At 41.7% G+C, this 17,340-nt stretch overlaps 1 protein-coding gene across 1 annotated transcript; it reads right to left on the reverse strand.

Moving 5' to 3' along the window:
* Positions 1–1,330: 1,330 nt before the first annotated feature.
* sfrp1a (secreted frizzled-related protein 1a) lies at positions 1,331–15,788 on the reverse strand. The gene is made up of 3 exons (XM_030061205.1): positions 15,269–15,788; positions 10,832–10,912; positions 1,331–2,864 (listed from the first exon to the last, which is right to left on the reverse strand). Exons 1-3 carry the CDS (start codon positions 15,786–15,788, stop codon positions 2,539–2,541), a joined length of 927 nt encoding a protein of 308 aa, XP_029917065.1. The 3' UTR covers positions 1,331–2,538.
* Positions 15,789–17,340: the final 1,552 nt, after the last annotated feature.

A 17,340-nucleotide genomic window follows, 5' to 3' on the forward strand; every position in this document is an offset into this window, starting at 1 on the left:
GCTGCATCCTGGCCCTGGGTTTCTGGGGCTCTTTTGAAGACAGCTGAAGTAATGATTAGAAAGCAAAGTCCACATCTGAGATATATTTTCCAATACCAAAGCCATTACTGGAACCAGATGGGCGAGACGTTGGTCCGTTTGATACTTCCTGGTTTTTAACAAGCCTTTTTATTGACAGAATCAGCTTAATGTTTTATTGTTTTGTTGTTTATCCGTGTTGTACTGACATGAATGGATTTCAACACGGAGAAATGTTTACGTTACGATATTCAGAATGTGTAACCGAAACCCTGTTAATGGGGATTAAGAAATATAAAGCTGGCTAACAATTCTCAGCCTCTGTCAGACTTGTTTTGATATCCCTTGTGGATTCTGAGCACATTTGCATGTTATTGCTGATGTATCAAATGAAATGGCATGGGAAAATCATGCATGTTCAGCACGGAAACCTTATCCATCGGCCAAGTTGTTGTAAAAATAAATCTTTCAAATTCGACAGTTGATTAGACAGTTGCCCTTTGGTTAAGAAAGCATGAAACTTCACTATCAGCATGAGCTGGTAATGATGTATATCTCAGGATTAGCATTTACACACAGCATACCGAGGTACCAACAGCCTGTGAAACCATAATGAAGCTTTGTAAGACGTCAGATAGACACGAATTTGGATTGTTTGAATAAAATCATGCTTGCGAGAGAGATTCTTTCTTTCCAAAAACCCATGAAAATGTTAGTTTGGTTCTGCTGGGAAAAACTGCAATCTGTTTGACATGTTTGTCAAGGCATATGCTGACTGAGTTGGCAGCACATGCCCTATTTTGTTTTTACAGCACCAGACAGAACGCATATGTCAAGGGTAAAGCGTAAAATAAAGGTTTACAGAATGAGAAAAGAGATAAGCGACGTCTTTCCGCGGCAGTTTGGAGATGCCAAACGTGTGGAGGTAATGAAAGCAGCAGAATTAAGGACGTACTTATGCAAGATTATGCACCTTAATACTGTTTGTCTGTTTATAAAGCACATTTAAGGCTTTTACACATGTTGTTCATTTATAAGTGGGGCTATAATCAATCATGCAGTACATCTGAGGAGTCTGTTCAACCAGCCTATGTGGAAAAGTCTTTTACACAGCAATGTTTTCCCAGCGCATCACTATCTTCATTTATTACACTGACAGATTTATGCTATAAATAATGTCTCATCAGTAACAATCTGCTATACTGGAGGCTGCAAAGGTAAACGGATCAATGAATTTTAGGAAATGGAATGAGTTAAAAATGAAGAATGCACCAATATAAATCCATAAAACAAAATAATGTTCCAGACGCTGTTTCCTTTTTTCCCATATTTATGTAAAATTTGTATGTACATGTAATAGGCAGCAATACACTGCTGACATTCAAATCATGACACAAAATAGTGCTAAAATGGACCAGCAAAACTGAGCAAAACAATCCAAAACACTGATTTGGCATTCTTTGCACTCTGACATTTTTTTTTTTTTTTACTCTTTTAATAATGTGAGACGACAAGCCGGTGTAAAAAAAAAAAAAAAAAAAAAGAAAAAGAAAAGAATGCCAAGAGATAATGATTACTGCATGTGGACTGCATTTAGAAAGACACACACACAAAAAAAAAAAAAAAAAAAAAAAAAAATAGCCAAATGTCAATAGTCAATATACATGGCAAGAAATCAGATTATGATGCACCAGAATTGGATATTAGCTCTGGTGCAACTAATCATTGTTTTGTTTTGGATTGTTGCTGTTCAGTCGTCATATTGCTAATGCATATCATAATGTTACATATTGTAAAGAGCAGGCTTACACCGTGTCTCATAACTGACGTGTATCATACAATGGGTTTATGGACTCGGAGAAACAGTGGATGTGTGTTGGTGGTAGTGACGTTACAATTTTTCAAGTACAAAAATATGCAAAAATAGAAACTGGAATGAGGCAGCCGGAAGTGAAATGAATCGAAAGTCGCGGTAGTGCAGTCATGAATTTGTCAAAACAATCAGGTCCTGGCAGCACTCTATCACACTACTGTCAATAAGTTATTCAACGACTACCATATCTGAAGCTGCTCCCTACAGCGTGGCTTTTAAAGCTAAAAATACCAGCAACTGTCAATTCTGTCGTCTAATCATTGATTCTATGATCTAGTATTATTATTATATGATCAGAGTGAGAGAAACTTCCACTGCTCTGTCTCGGATGTCGCTGCAGCACAGACTGGATGTGTGGAACACGAGTATCTACATACATTAGTGGAAATGATTTCCAAGGTAGGGCTTTAACTACAATGTCTTTCTCTTTGAAAAAAAAAAAAAAAAAAAAAAAGGAAAACCCAACCCTATAAACTGCGGTGCCATTGATCACCATGTTCAACTAGAAACGGAGATTTCAGTATATCTGTAAATATACAAAGATATATAGATATATAAACAGAACAATAGAAAGCAAAGTTTTGGGTTTGTATGGTTGTGCAAGTTCATATGTAGCATGAGATGCAAACAAAGGAGGGGGAGTCGTATTATTTGAAGACATTCTCGAAGGCAGGACATTTGTAGGTCTTGAGTTTCTTGATGGCCTTTTTGAACTCTTTGCTGGACTTGTCCCACTTGTGGATGCCTGTGAGGAGGTACTGCTTATCCACCTTGCGGCCCATGATTAGATACTGGTTGCCCAGGTTGTCCAGCTGCTGGCAGGGGCAGTCCGCGCCGTTCTTCAAGTACAACACCAGCTTCTTCATGTCCTTCTTCTTCAGGTTCCCCGGTTTCAGCAGCTTCTTCCTCTTCTGCAGGATCACCTTGCGGTCCATGTTTTCTCGCTTTACCTCCTTGATTTTAGCCTTGAATGCTGGCAAACAGAGAAAAGGAGAGAGATGTTACAACATGCGATGCATAGTGCGCTCTCGGACATTACCTCATGCCTAGCGGTGTGTTGCTTCTTGAACAAAATGGTTGGTCTCAACACACTGCTGAGGAGTGCTGGTTAATATTACATGAGTACAAAATGCCAGTCATGCACGGTAATCCCTCTCTGCAGCACGGAGCAAAATGACAGAAAGGTCAGGTTGCTAAAGGGTATCAGTGGCAAATCAGCCCCATCTCTTCAGGGAGGAAAAGTATGGTAATGTAATTCTGTAAGGGGCTGAGTGGGGAGAGGGATTATAAAGAAAAATCTTCCTGTCATGGGCATGACCAATGAAAGTACACTTGTGCGGGGAAACAGTCCATCTATATTCTCATTTTCCTGGAATGTTTTCTTTACTGTTGTTCATCCAGCAAACGATTTGTTGAGCATATGTGCATTTGTGTGCTCTTTTTTTCAGAGCAGCTCTGCCTCGCACTTATTCGTTTGCACACACTCACACCGAGAGCTGCCCTGCTGGCCACAGAGCAGATCCACTGAAGCAAATGGGGGTTAAACACCTTCCTCAAGCAAACTTCACGGTAGTAATGCGAGAGAGGGCAGAGCTTCACTTATTCGCTGATTCAAACCAGCAACCTTTCAGTCACGAGCCCAGACTCTGACTTTGAGCGACTCATCCATTCCGTGATATAAACACAGACAAAAAAAAAAAACTTCATCCACGTGTGCCTGGTAGATCAGTCAATCCCGCTTCTCCACACTAACACCAGCAGCATGTCGCCACAGGTATTATCCAAAGTAAGCACACTGACCTCAGTTTTGTGGGTTTATTGTGTATGGCCTGTGGCTTTATAATTAAATAAATAAAAACAAAGATGAGTAATTCAATAGCCACATTTATTTTTGGAACTATTTGATGTGAGAAAACATGTATTCATCCACTGTGGCGTGATTTTAAGCAGTAAATAGTCTGCCTGAGGAAAGCACATCCTTATAGCTGAAATAATTTTTCTTTCATGTAGGTAAAATGTTGAAGAAATATCATACAACAGCCCAGCCACATATTATGCGTCCAAGCTTCAACAGGGTGTCAGATAATGCTAGTGGTTCAAGGGGCTAAACAGATGAATAAGAATAAGAATAAGAATGTAAGTGATTTTTACAGCACTAATCTGCAATTGATCAGAAAATCCTTTACAAACTGCACAAATGTAAATAAAATGTATTTGCAAGTGCTTTTGTCAAGAATGTAATAATTGCATCCTATGGCCTTTGTGCATAACATTGTAAAATGACCAAAAGTTTTCTTTCTCTAAATACCCGACCCTCTCTTTGGCTCAACCCACATAAAACAGAAATTCATTGTGCCTGATAAGAATCAAATGTAACATGAGGGATAACATATTTAAAAGTGAAAATATTTTAGCCAGTGACTTAACAGACTGAGTCTAGTTTGTTCTATAAAAAGTAACAAAGTCATTATCAGTGGATAATGTGAAAATGTTGCATGAGAATCAACATCAGCAATCCAGAAAGTGGTATCATTGGCCCACTAGTCTGGATATCACCTCCTTTTTTGACCATTACCTCCTGTTTGAATCTCCTGCTGTTTTTTCAATTAACCACTAATATGCCTGAGCTCTCACTAAACTCTATTTAACCTTATAATCTCCTTGTTTCCTCATGTTCCCCTTTTGCAGCAGAGCACAGGCCCGCCTCTGGTGGTCCACCGGTGCCTCCATACAGTGCCTCCTCATTTTCCACTGACACGGTGATGTGTGTACGGCACAGATGACCTCGTGCCATGGTAACATGAGAGAAAAAAACATGGCATGCTATGTCCAATCTAATTCGCTGAGTTCGGGTCAAGATAAAGCACTGAGTCATGTCAAAGAAAAAGTCTTGTGACCTGCAGTGCAGGGAACACCCTCATGGCTGAACATGAAGTCACACTGCGGGAGAGATGTGAGCTGATAAATCTTAGCTTTTAGCATCTGATATTCCTCATAGTTTTCATGAATCCATTACGGCCAGAAAGCAGACACACAATCCCTGTTGACTCACTTTGAGCTTGTTCATGATGTTTGGCAGTAGACCCACTAGAAACCTGAATGGGCACTTAAGAAACTCCATCTCCTCCATTGCCCTTGTATCTTCCCATTGCTAATTAAAGTGTTAGAAAAGAACAGTCCTGCTTTTCCCAGTATTAACAGCGCACATGGTAGGGATTAGGACTTTTATCCTCTGTCTCTACTCCCTGAAACAGTCTCTGTGAGGAGGCTTAGTGTTCAATGAAATCAAAATGGGCAGCATTCATAATTAGTGAGTCATAAAAGAGAAGGCCTGGCCCACCCCTGAAAGGGCTTCATCTTGATAAATCCTCCCTCCTTATAATCCTTGGACTGCATTGAACTTTCCTTGCACCTCGTGTTGCTTGAGTGCTTAATCTCCTCAGACAGAGTGTACAGTAACCTGTTGCACCATATAAAATAAATTTAACTGTTCAGAGGAAAACAGTGCTATCTTTGACTGGGAGGCGGTGAAACTGTGCCCTCACTTATGCACTCCTCAAAGTCAAGAATATTCTGGGACCCTGTTTTGAAAACCAGCCATCCATAACTATAATTTGCATAAGAAGACTGGCATTCTGAAATAGGTATTTTCAGTTGAGCAAAGCCAAACATGAAAATCCATCCAGTAGGTGGTCCCCAGCACTGGAGAGAATACCAACACGTCCTTCTGAAGCACTTTTCTGCTGAGGTTTGACTTAGATATAAGTAAATTCACTGCTGCTGAAATCTATTTAAGTAAAGATCTAAGTAAAGAGTAAAGATTGAGGGTCTCTCATTGCAAATGTACTAAGAGTACAAGGTACAAAGTTACTCTCCATTGATGTTTATTACCCTATTCACTTTCAAACTAGCAAGCACGGCACAATACTAGCAAGGGAAGAACCAGGCTTACAAAAATAATACATACTACAGCTGGGAGAAATGTTGCTTTAATCAATGTTAGGTGATTAATTTTATCACACATTTAGCAATACGTCTTCCACATGTTGCGGGTGCAGGCTTGATTCAAATGTCGCAGTGCTATTTGAGAGCTAAATTTGCACTTGGTAACAGATGTGAATTAAAATATAGTAAAACGTATGATACCTAAAAGACCACCGACTAACAAATTGGCCAAGAAGTTAATCTGTTACAATAATGATAGTAATATAATCTGTTATTTCCACCACTGGGTGTGTATCTACCTCTGTCCCTACTGTACATGAGCTCTCACTGGCCTTGTACCATGTTTATTAACAAGCCTATTATAGTGTAAAACCCTGTAGGTTGTCAGTTATTATGCACCAGTGTCACCAACAGCCATCTATTATGCCTTGTGACAAGCAGGAATCTCAGACTTAAGTGTACATTCAAGCTGTTGGAAAGTTAGGGAATATCTTCATCAAAGTTGTTTTTAACGTTATTCTATTAAGTGAGCAATTCCCTTTTTTCAGTTGTTTGTAAGATGGGAGTTGGAGCTGAAAATATACTTTAAAAAATGCCTTTTGTGCATCTCTTTATATATGTGACAGAACACTTCATGGACAGTCATGTTCTGATGCCTGATGCCAGAAATCTACTGGAATACAGAAAAAAAAATGATTCAAATTCACTTTATGACACCATGTCAACACAACTAAGCATACATTTCCTTTTGAACCATCTTAAGCAATGTGACTGTAAATGTCAATGGTCCCTGACCTCAGTGGCAGAGACGGGACCTCCAACTTCCAGGGTGTCATAAACCCAGCAGGAGGGCGTGCACCGATCCCTGTTCACAATAATGGAACAAGTCTGATCCGATAAGCCGAGGTGATCAGTTCCCCAGCGCATGGCTGCCCTGTTGTTTGCTGCATTGGCATGGGGATGGAGCAATTTGGCAAGGACAACAAAGTGAGCTGTCAGAGGCAGAGGAGAGATTTAATTGAAGGGTGCTGGAGTTTTTGGGACAAAGAGGTACCGTAAAACCTTAAGCACAGAGATAAATTGCGGTGGGAACAAAGTGTTGAGTGGGATGCGCCGTAAATCCATCACCACCAGCTGAGACGGTAACAGGAGGTAGAGCGGGGGACAAATTCATCAGGATGTCTGAGATAATCTGGAAGCATTTTAGTCATTTTAGTTATCAGCAGAGGAAACCGCAGTACTGGCCTGTTACCGTTTGAAATCACCGATGCCTGTCCGACAAAAGCATGTGATTCTCTTCTATCAGCTTGAAAACACACAGCGTTCGAGAAACATCTCCCCCGCTTTTGTTCAACACCTCAGCCAGATTGTGCTACATCCAAACCCTTAATCAAACGCTGTCTTAGCACTCCCTTCCTCCACTTTTATCAAGCTCAACTTATATGGAAAAGTCAAACGTCCTTGTGCGATTGGAGCAAAGCAATTATGCAGGACTTCAAACAATAGACACATTATTATTATTATTAAAAAAAAAAAGACTTAACACTTAGTTTAAGTGAGAACAGACCTTTCACAATCAGATGCTTCCAGGAACTGAGGTTTTCAGCGGACAAAAATGCTAATTCACTGCCAGCGCCAGGATATTTTACACATGATTGGTCCACATAGATTAATAAAGACCTGGATGTGAGTCGCTGGTTCATTCCTGCAGGCTCGATGTGGTTTTTCATCAGCATAGTTAAAGGTTATTTGGTATTATTTGTATGCCACCCTTCCAAAGGGTAGAAGCAAAAATTGATATCTATTTTATCTATCTTGTGGTCTGCACAGCAGAATCGTTCGTGTTAATTAAACTCGGGGTATAAGAATCAACACCGTGCAAATATTTCTTTAAGACCACATTTATCAGAGCCACACCAGATCTATGAGCGAACAAACAACTCTGCAATCAACTAAGAAAACAATTGTATTTGAGAAACCAGCCCTTATTACCACAGGAAAATGTGCAGCGTGTTCTCCAAACAAAACAGACAGGCCGTTCTGCAACATGTGCTTGGATTTTCAACAGGAGCTCCTTGAGCGTGCCTCTGCTGTGTCCATCCCATCCCCAGTCAAGTCAAAACTAGCCAAATGAAACCATGATGGCAGTGGCCTTATCTTGCGTACAGGAGGACGAACACAGATCAAGATTAAATTGCGTGATTTCTGTATGAGCCTTTTTTTTTTTTTCAAGACAGAGCATTAACTCTATCCTTGGTGCAGTTTTCAAGTCGGAGAAATAAATGAACAAACCCTAACATCAAAGAAGCAAGCAAATCCATAGCCAAGCTTATGTAATCTGACCAAATACGCTATCTCTTGTCAGTCTATGTATTATTTGTTTACTTGCTAGAATCAAGTCATACGCCGACCTCATTACATTGCAATGTTTGCGGCATGCCAGGGATGGTCCATCCCTTGTGTGTTTAAACCTGCAGTGTCAGCAGTGCGGTGCCTCTTCCTCAGCCCAGCGCTCAGGCTTTCTGTGTTTCCTCACATGTCAAGGGTTAAGAGACTTATGACAAGGAAGCAAAACAACATCTGTCTTAATCAGAGATGAAACAAGCCAATAATGTGCCACTCTCCTCTTGGCAAACCAGGATGCGGACTGAAAGGCAAGTCCCATCACCGCAGCATAAACAACGAAGCAATTCGTTAAACAAATATCACTTTAAACTTTTCCTGAGAACTGGAAGAATGTCTGTTTCCAATGCATCCAGTCCATGTTTGCTCTGCCTGGCACCTGGAATTCAACTTGAAACTGCCACAAGTTTCTTAGCCTGGCGAGTGAATGAAACATTAAAGCGCAGCATCCTGCGTCTTGCGTATAGCGTGCGCGTTGGTTTTGGTTATGTTCATGTTTTTAATTGAACTGAAGGGTTACAGTGTCCTTTATGAGTGCCGGGTTCCCGCTGCGGCCCTACTGTGAAATTCCATAACTTTTCCATAAATTTCAATAAAGTCATAGCTCTGCCGTGAGCTAAAAATGTTCCTCTTTCCTGCTTTGTTAATATTGTTTTTTAGTCTGGTTTTCACTCAAGTTGGGCTTAAAAACATTTAACACAGTCAATGTGTCAAAATAGATAGTGTAATGTGACTTTGAATTGATCCATTTGTAGAAATTGCCTAATATTCCCTGACTTACACAGACAAATCTGTCAAATTCCCTCAGTTCCCCTATCTGGACTACACCTTTCTACATTCCACAGTATTCCAGGAAATGACCAATGGGAGGCCTGTGAGCCAAATACGTGACCCTGAAGCATATTTTAACACATTCAAAATCCATGGTTATTTTTCAAAAATGTGTGGGTGTTAATTTTCTGTGCCAAAATTTGTCTCCCCTGGTTGTCTCTGTTTTTGGGTCGTTTTCCCATGGCTGACGTTTCGAATGGAACACCTTTAAAGATTTCATGGGATTACAAGAAATTAAAGTACACAATAGTCTGTGGTCTTATTATCCCAAACCACTAGTTATTCTACAAGGAAGCCGTCAGGCCGTACATCAAACTGGCCATTTATTAAGCACTTTTCCCCGATGATATTTTCCTTGTGCCGTTGCAAAACAGGAACACACACGAAGGACAAAGCAAAGGCACACTGCCAGGGGAACACATGATGTATGGGATACAAATTTTGGCAAAACAAGCATTTATCCTAATTTTTATCATGCTGCTGCAGCATGGGTGAAACTTGAAGGAGGATGCCTATGTCGGGACGTTGACTGGGTGCCAACACACTGAGCTCACTAACCAACAGTCATGGAAACAGCACCCAAATCATGGCAACGCCATAATGGAAAAATACTCAGGGGTATTATCAGTAAAATGTAGTTAAATATGAAAAGTAAAAGTTTTTGTAGAGGCATGCCTTTAATTATTGATGCATAAACCTGTAAGAAGTGTTTTTATGGTGAGGCTCTGACTGCTCCACATGCTGTTGACTAGTTTGTAACAATGCATCACATTTTGCATGTAAAAGCTTATTCTTTAAAGGAACTACAACCATCAAATTGATGCAGAGCAGTAAGAGTGCAAGATTTCCTTCTGAAAATGTAGTGCAATGAAAGTATCATTGCGTCTCATTAAAAAGAAATGCTAAAATAAAGCGCCAGTGCCTAGAAACTGCACTGAAGCACGCTAGTCTCACAAATGTGCTTAGTTACTTTTCAGTGCAACAGATTTAGGGTCAACTCCAAAAGCTGAAACAAACTTTTTTTCTTAGAAATGTTGATACATGCTACGTTGAAGCAAATCTAAAAATAAATCCAATATCGTTATCTACTTCACTTGGAAACCGATTCAAAGTGAATTCCTCCCCAGCTGTGGCACCAAGAGAAATAGACTGAAGGTATTGGGACACAACGGGACCAGACAGTAGAACAAACATCAGACTTTACTGCTGGGAGGACCCGCCACATAAAGACTTTAGTGCCACTTTCAATGACCCCAATTCATTAGTTACAGAATATTAGCCTTTAACAAGCCAGACAGACCGTGGCTCCAAACCAGGGGTTAAAAACTCTCCTTGTTTTTTAACCTAACATACAACAAAGTCAGCCTGATTGATCTCACCCAGTGCCCTGCATTAAAAGCAAATTTCAAAGAATCATTTTCTGTTCAACAAAAAAAAAAAAAAAAGCAAAAGTGTTCATAGCTCCACTGGAATTGAACGGGCCATGTATGGTCACAAGAGTAGGCCAGGAAGAAAAAGGCAGACGCTTCACCTTCTTTAAGCATGTTTACATAAATCAATCATACGCTGTTTTAAAAGGCTGAGCCAACCAGTCATGCACGCTCTCGCTACTGTTGATAATGGTTTCTGGTGCACTTGGATACGCTGTGGTGACCAAGGCAATTCAAAGGCATGTCGAGGCATAACGGCGCAGGGTGTGTCTCTGTGTGTATTTGCATGTTGTGTGTATGTTGGCACGGTGGGTGCTGGGAGGATGCTTACCAAATTCACTGGCACACAGATGCTCCAGCATGGCGTCTGTTTTCATTTCATTGTCACATGGAGGGCAGATGGGAGAGTAACCTGCGGAAAACAGGAGGGACACCGAGGGACAGCCATCAGCAAAAGTGTCAGAATGTCACATCAACTCAGTGCATGTCAGTGGTGCTTGTTTCTTGACTGAATTATTACCAATCACCTCGCCTTTACTGGAGATTTAAATGCATAAACTTCACATTCCTGCTCCTCTTTTCCCCAAGCAAGCATTTGTATTTGAGAACTGCAATATTAGTTTATGCAGCCGTTGGTTTCTATTCATTCCACGACGATAAAATGAACTTCAGACTTTCTTCACACCAGAATTCCATCACCATAACAAAGTCAATGACATTGGTTTCCCTAAAAGCAGCGGCATTGTTGTGTTTTGACGACTTGAAATTGAGCAGAACAGTCCCTCCACCAGGGAAAGTAGTCCCCAGGGAAATATTTGCTTTTCACAGCAAGTTATCAGTTCTGTGGTTTATGAATGTGGATGACTTTGTTAGCTACAGAAGCAGAACGTTATAAGGTGGATGTTTCCACCAACAAAAAAAAAAAAAAAAGAAAGAAAGAAAATGTAGTCATTTTGATCATATTTTATGAAATCTTGTTCCGCCACATGATTTACAAAATGATTTGTTGCATTTGTAGGAAATGGGCCCAACATTCCAAATCACTGGTATGGCCCTTTAACACCCATCAACGATGTGATTAGGAACACAGAAAGCAGGAAAAGGACAGTGAAAGTCATTTCCCATTAGAAATGAAGAGGAATTCTAATGGAATCTTCTGAAAAATCACAAACCCCGCCCTTTGATTCCAATATAAAATGATGAATATCATGAGTGAGATGTGATTCTCAGTGATGCACACCCATTTCTGTGTGTCAAGATCCTATCTGGATGTTTTGGGAATAAAACTCTTGGTTTCCCGGTCTCTCGGGCTGTTCTACACTGATGACCTGACCTCAGTGAGGAATGTCCTCCACTTTTATAGCCAGCTGTAACTAAGAGCTGCAGTAAACACTCCTGCCTACTATCTGCTTCATGAAGAGATAGGCCTTCCAGCGTCTTCAAAACAGTGGTCATTGTGGCTCTAATGCTCAAGAGCTACAGTATATCCCCTTGGATGGCCTGTCACATTGTGTGTTTACAACATGGTTCACTTAAGTAGTTCAGCTGGCCTCACTTTAAGCTATAATATGTCTAGGTGTGAGAGAAATTCATCAGGATGCAATACACTGACCCATTCTTATGAGACATTTCAGTAAAAGCACCTTTTCCCACATGAATGAATCCAAGCTGTTTGGTTTTTCCTGAATGTATTCACTTGGCCCCCACAAGCAGAAATGGGGATATTAAAAGTGTGGGAGGAAAACAGCATCCTATGTATGATAATGATGTACAATTCAAGTTTAAAGGAATGCTTCAAGATTCCAACTACAGTAATAGCTCACTCTATAGACAAAAAAAAAGCCAAACTATGTTTTTGCCAAAAAGTAATTCACTCTAGAGGCATATCTGTGAATATTTCATCGATGTGATTTTGCAGTTTTTTCTTCTCCCTCCATACTTACCACACATGATCGCTCTGTGCCAAGACAGCTGAGCTTACTTTCCAAACATAGTTGGACTTACAATAGGATGAAGTCCTGAAGCATTTAATTTAAATGCGTTTCAGCATCGCATATCTGAATAATGCGCGCAGAGGGTAAAACAAAAACAAATGCCTGGCTTTCCTCTCCCCAGTTGTCCATTACATGTGTTTGACAAAAGCTTGTGAAAGTAACACCCAGGTGTAAAAGGGCTTGCGACAACAGACACTGTTTACAGAGGCCCCTTTTTCCCATTTCAACTCATCCTCCTTTAAATCAATTATCACCGGCTTGTATTTGGCAGTGATGTGGTAAGTGCTGTTAGCTGACTTCTATTAGCATCCATTAAGGAGAATTAGTTAAGTGAATCAGTGCGGCTTTTGTCTATCTTAGTCAAAACAGGGACGTGCTGTGGAATCACCACTTACATCAAAACATTTTTTGGGACTATTGAATTGAAATGGATCAGGAAAGCACTAAAAAAAAGGTAGTGAGACACGGCCGACTGAGCTCGCCTGCCCTCTCCAAGAGGCCAAAACAAGTCTGGCTCTGTGTCCCGCTGGGCCATTGGGGAGAGAACGCTAGCTTTATTTATCACCAGCGCTGACAACAAACGATAACAGGTGACGTCTGGAGACCGCCGAACTCTGTGTGGTCCCGCGACCCAGAAAGAGAGTCTGTCTCAGGAAACCGGGCCTCCGTCCATACCACCATGTCAGTCAGTACACCCACCTCACCTCCCCCCAACACGCTTTTTTTTTTTTTTTTTTCAAGAAAAACCAACCCCTCAGACGCCTCAGATAAAGTAAGTGCTGTGTAATCGAGGGAGACTGCTGGAAGGATCCACAGTCCAGCCATTTACGGTTCAAAATGCACTGTGAAAATGTCTAGTTAGGGCATATTAACGGCGTTAAGGTTGAAATATAAGTAGGTTGATGGTGTGGTGACGGAAAGTCCCCTCTGATTTATGGTTAACATGAATGAGGCAATTGTACTTCCCCTTCCCCTGGCACACACCTCACCTGGGTGAGAGCAGTGACGACTGGCAGGGGCCGCGGCGCTAGCTATAAAACACAAATGCGGTTTCACACAAGTTCCCCCAAGCTTTATCTTCCCCAAGGCAAGCTGTTTTTGTGCATTTTTCAGGGTTTCCATGCTCTTTGTCAGCATGTCTCATTAGGTTGGAAGACCACATTTCTGGACTATGTTACAATATCTCTATCTCCCCTGGTGCTGCAGGAGGTGTCTGAAAGAGCTGGATTCAGGCCTCATACCAACAGAGTCCCAACAGGTTTAGTGAATTTGCAGCCAAGCAGCCATTAGTGATAGATGATGGGGGTGGTGGGGGTCTTCCTGTCCTTGAAGAGCTTTGTTTGGAGACCACTGGCTCCAATCTCCATGTCCCTCCTGACTGCATTTTCATACCGTCTTTGTGACTTTTTCCTTTGGACAACCTGTTTTTTCCGATTACATCCCTTCACCCGTCCATCTTTCTTTATTTTAAGGCAATTGTCACTGCTAGGTCAGCAGAAAATGAAAGTGAATATATGCAGGATTTTTTTTTTTTTTTTTTTTTTTTTTTTTTTGCTGCTGGACTCCCTCCCAGCATTGTCCTCCATCTCAGCAAACACCTTGAGATAAATTACTACCATCTGTTCAAGCTTTTTTTTTTTTTTTCATCCAATTATTACAACATCACTTCTTTGTCAATAGCGAGCAACTTCACATTCATACCACACTGAAGCCAGGGCTTATAGATCTTAGACCGAAAAGAAGTTGTAACCGCAGAAAACTTTCTTCAGTGAGTGGGCGGTAAACATTTTAAAGTGGGATCAAATCCAGAGGGGTCGTGGGTGAGTTCTCCCCAAAAGGCTGCACTGGGTTTGTTTGTGCTGGGATTTGCATCTGCAAACAGACATTCGGCCCTGAAACAACAACCTCAGGCCCGTTTAGCTGCACAGGTGTCAGTTTTAACACTGTAGCAAAAGTGGTGGCTGTTTGTTCACACAGCAGCACTTCTATATTAAGTGACATTAAGAACTCCTGGATGTGTTTGTGTGAGTTGGGGGGTGATAAAACTAGGCCTGCATCAGTTTTAGGATAATTAAGTTCAATTATAATCATCCAGCCACCACTTTTCCTGTGGCTGGCAGTATCCTAGTGCAGCGGTTTTCAAAGTGGGGTCCGGGCACCCCGGGGCTCCTTGAGGGGCTTCCAGGGTCTCCTCAGCAAAATGGAATATAGTTTAATTTCACCATAATTTCATTCACTAGGAATTGTGGCAGCACACAAAAATGTGTGAGTGATTATTTTAACATTACATTTATGTCGGTGCTGTGAATCTATTTGTCATTGTTCATATATGACATGTAAGCAACTTAACAATTAACACAAGCCAAAATACTGTTTCATAGCCTATAGGGAAAAAAGTCCCTTCTAGAGGTGGTCTGTGGTGTAATGAAAGTCAACTTTGGGGGTCCAGAACATGAAAAAAAAGTTTGAAACCCCCCTGTCCTAGAGGCTTTTGACTAGACCACCCCACCCACTGGAGAAAAAATATAAAAAAAAGAAACAGCTGAAGTGCCGTTGAGCAAGAAAAACCTCAACTAGAATTAGGCCGCTCAGGTTCAGCAGTAAAAGAATGCAGGCAGTTCCCAGGTGGAACTGCGTAAATATGAAGATGGAAAAAAGAAAGAAAAAGAGAAAGACCTTGTGTAGAGTCAACCCTCACTTGATAAACTGTTTTACCTGTTTTCAGATGATTCAAACCTGTGCAGTGCAGTCAGGGCACATCATCATAGTCTTACCTGTGGGCTTGGTGGCCTCGGTGGCATTTGGTGCCGTCATGGCGATGCACACGTCGTCCTGGGGAAACTTGTCACAGGTGAGCATCTCCGGCCAGGGAAAGCCGAAGGCCTCCATGATGGGGGTGCAGCCGTCCCGCACCGCCTCGCACAGCCAGCGGCAGGGGTAAATGGGCCGCTCCAGGCACACGGGCGCAAACAGCGAGCACAGGAAGACCTGGGTGCCCGGGTGGCAGTTCTTGTGCACCAGGGGCACCCAGCTGCCGGCCTGCTGCTTCACTTCGGCCATGGTCTCATGCTCCAGCAGGTTGGGCAGCAGCATCTGGTTGTAGCCCACGTTGTGACAGAGCCGCAGGTCGTCCGGGATGTCCACGCACTGGGGAGGCTTGCCGTAGCTGCGCCCCCCGTTATACAGGTCCGACTTCCAGCTCAGGTACTCATACTCTGACGCCGTGCACACTGCCATGAGCGCCACTGTCACAGCCAGGGACATCATTTGCCACCTCGGTTCAGAAGACCTCATGATTATTTTTCTATCTTCTTTTAGTAAAAGAAGTTTCACAGAATAAAACGAACGCAGCTCACGGAAAAGCTTAAAAAAAGAGGAATCAACACATTTGCTTCATGGGAAAAGAAAATAAGGGGGAAAAAAGCGGAGTCCTGCTGATCAGTGTGCGTAAAATCGTATTAGGTTTGGGGTCTGAGTAAAGTCCACAGCCAGTCTCCTCTAGTTACAGCCCCGTTGCGCTCCTCTGCTGCGTCTGGCTCCTGCAAGAGCTCGGGGAGGTAAGCGCTCTGCTTGTGCGGAGCTTGGAAACAAGAGAAGATTGTAAAGTGCGCACCGGCCAATCGGAGCGCGTCTGTGCCTTTTGGCACTCTGCTGTCAGTCAAAGCGCTCAATTACCCAGTGCGTAAAACACGAGAGGAGCCTCCCTACCCCCTCCACTGCTCCTTCCCTTTCACGTCCTTTCTCTAGACACAATACATAACTTACAAATAACAACGAATGGCGAAAGGTGGCACGCAAACGGTATTTTTGACAGTGACAGACAATTTGAAAATTACCTTTGAGTTGTGCAGAGTTAGTGTGTTTTTAGTTTTAAATTAGGTTTACCAATCACAACTGAGGTTTGCCTTTATTCCATTGGTTCGCAAAACGGGATATGGAGAACACTATAGGGGTCCTGGAGAAGGATCCAGGTGGTCCCCCAGCAAAAGGAGGAATGTCACTATTATATTATTTATTAGAAATAGCTCAGTGGGTTTATGTAAGGATTGCTGTTTGGATCAGAAGTTCTACTGTTAATATCCCAGCCACAGGAGAGAGTTATATTGAGCCAAGTCATATCTAACAACATTTTCCCAAACTGAAGTCTTTAGGTGAGACTCTTATCAAATGGGGGTTAGTGATCTAATGAAGATCTAATTGTGGGCCCTTGACATGAAGAAGTTTGTGAAGCTTTGCTTTATGCAAGCTAATTAAACCCCACAGGCTAAAGCAAATTTACTCAGTCACAAGTGTCCATCTCCTAACAGCTTTGCCCTGCTTCATGATAAGGCCCAAGGTGTAAAAGCCCTCTATTTAAATGTATATCAATTTGCATGCCATTGTGTTGTTAATAATGCTTGCAGAGCAACAGAAAACAAAGTGCTTAATTTGATTTTAAGAACTTGCTCAGGAATTGCTTTGTTGGAGGTATTTATCAGATAAATGCCTTTTACAGCTGTCTCAGCCACACAGGCTCACCTAGAGTTTTTCTTCGTTCTCAGGACAGTCTCAACTTCTACAGCTGAGGCCAGGAGACAACATGCTGCAATGTCATCAGACACATGATGACTATTTTCAGACTGTGTTAAAATTGAAATTTTACTTTAATTTATAGGTGCAAATGCCTTGATTTTAAAAATACCCCTCTAAATCATTTTGAACTATAATCATCAGATGAGAAAAAAGACCATGTGAATAAGTCATACATCATATTTTCCTGCAGCTATCCTCTGTTAAACAGTGCAGTTGACTGAGACCTGTTTTCTACAGTCTGCATGCCAAAGTTGTGATGTGTGTTTAGAAGCGG

This window comes from Myripristis murdjan, chromosome 9 (assembly GCF_902150065.1).
Source record: "Myripristis murdjan chromosome 9, fMyrMur1.1, whole genome shotgun sequence".
Lineage (NCBI taxonomy): Eukaryota > Metazoa > Chordata > Actinopteri > Holocentriformes > Holocentridae > Myripristis > Myripristis murdjan.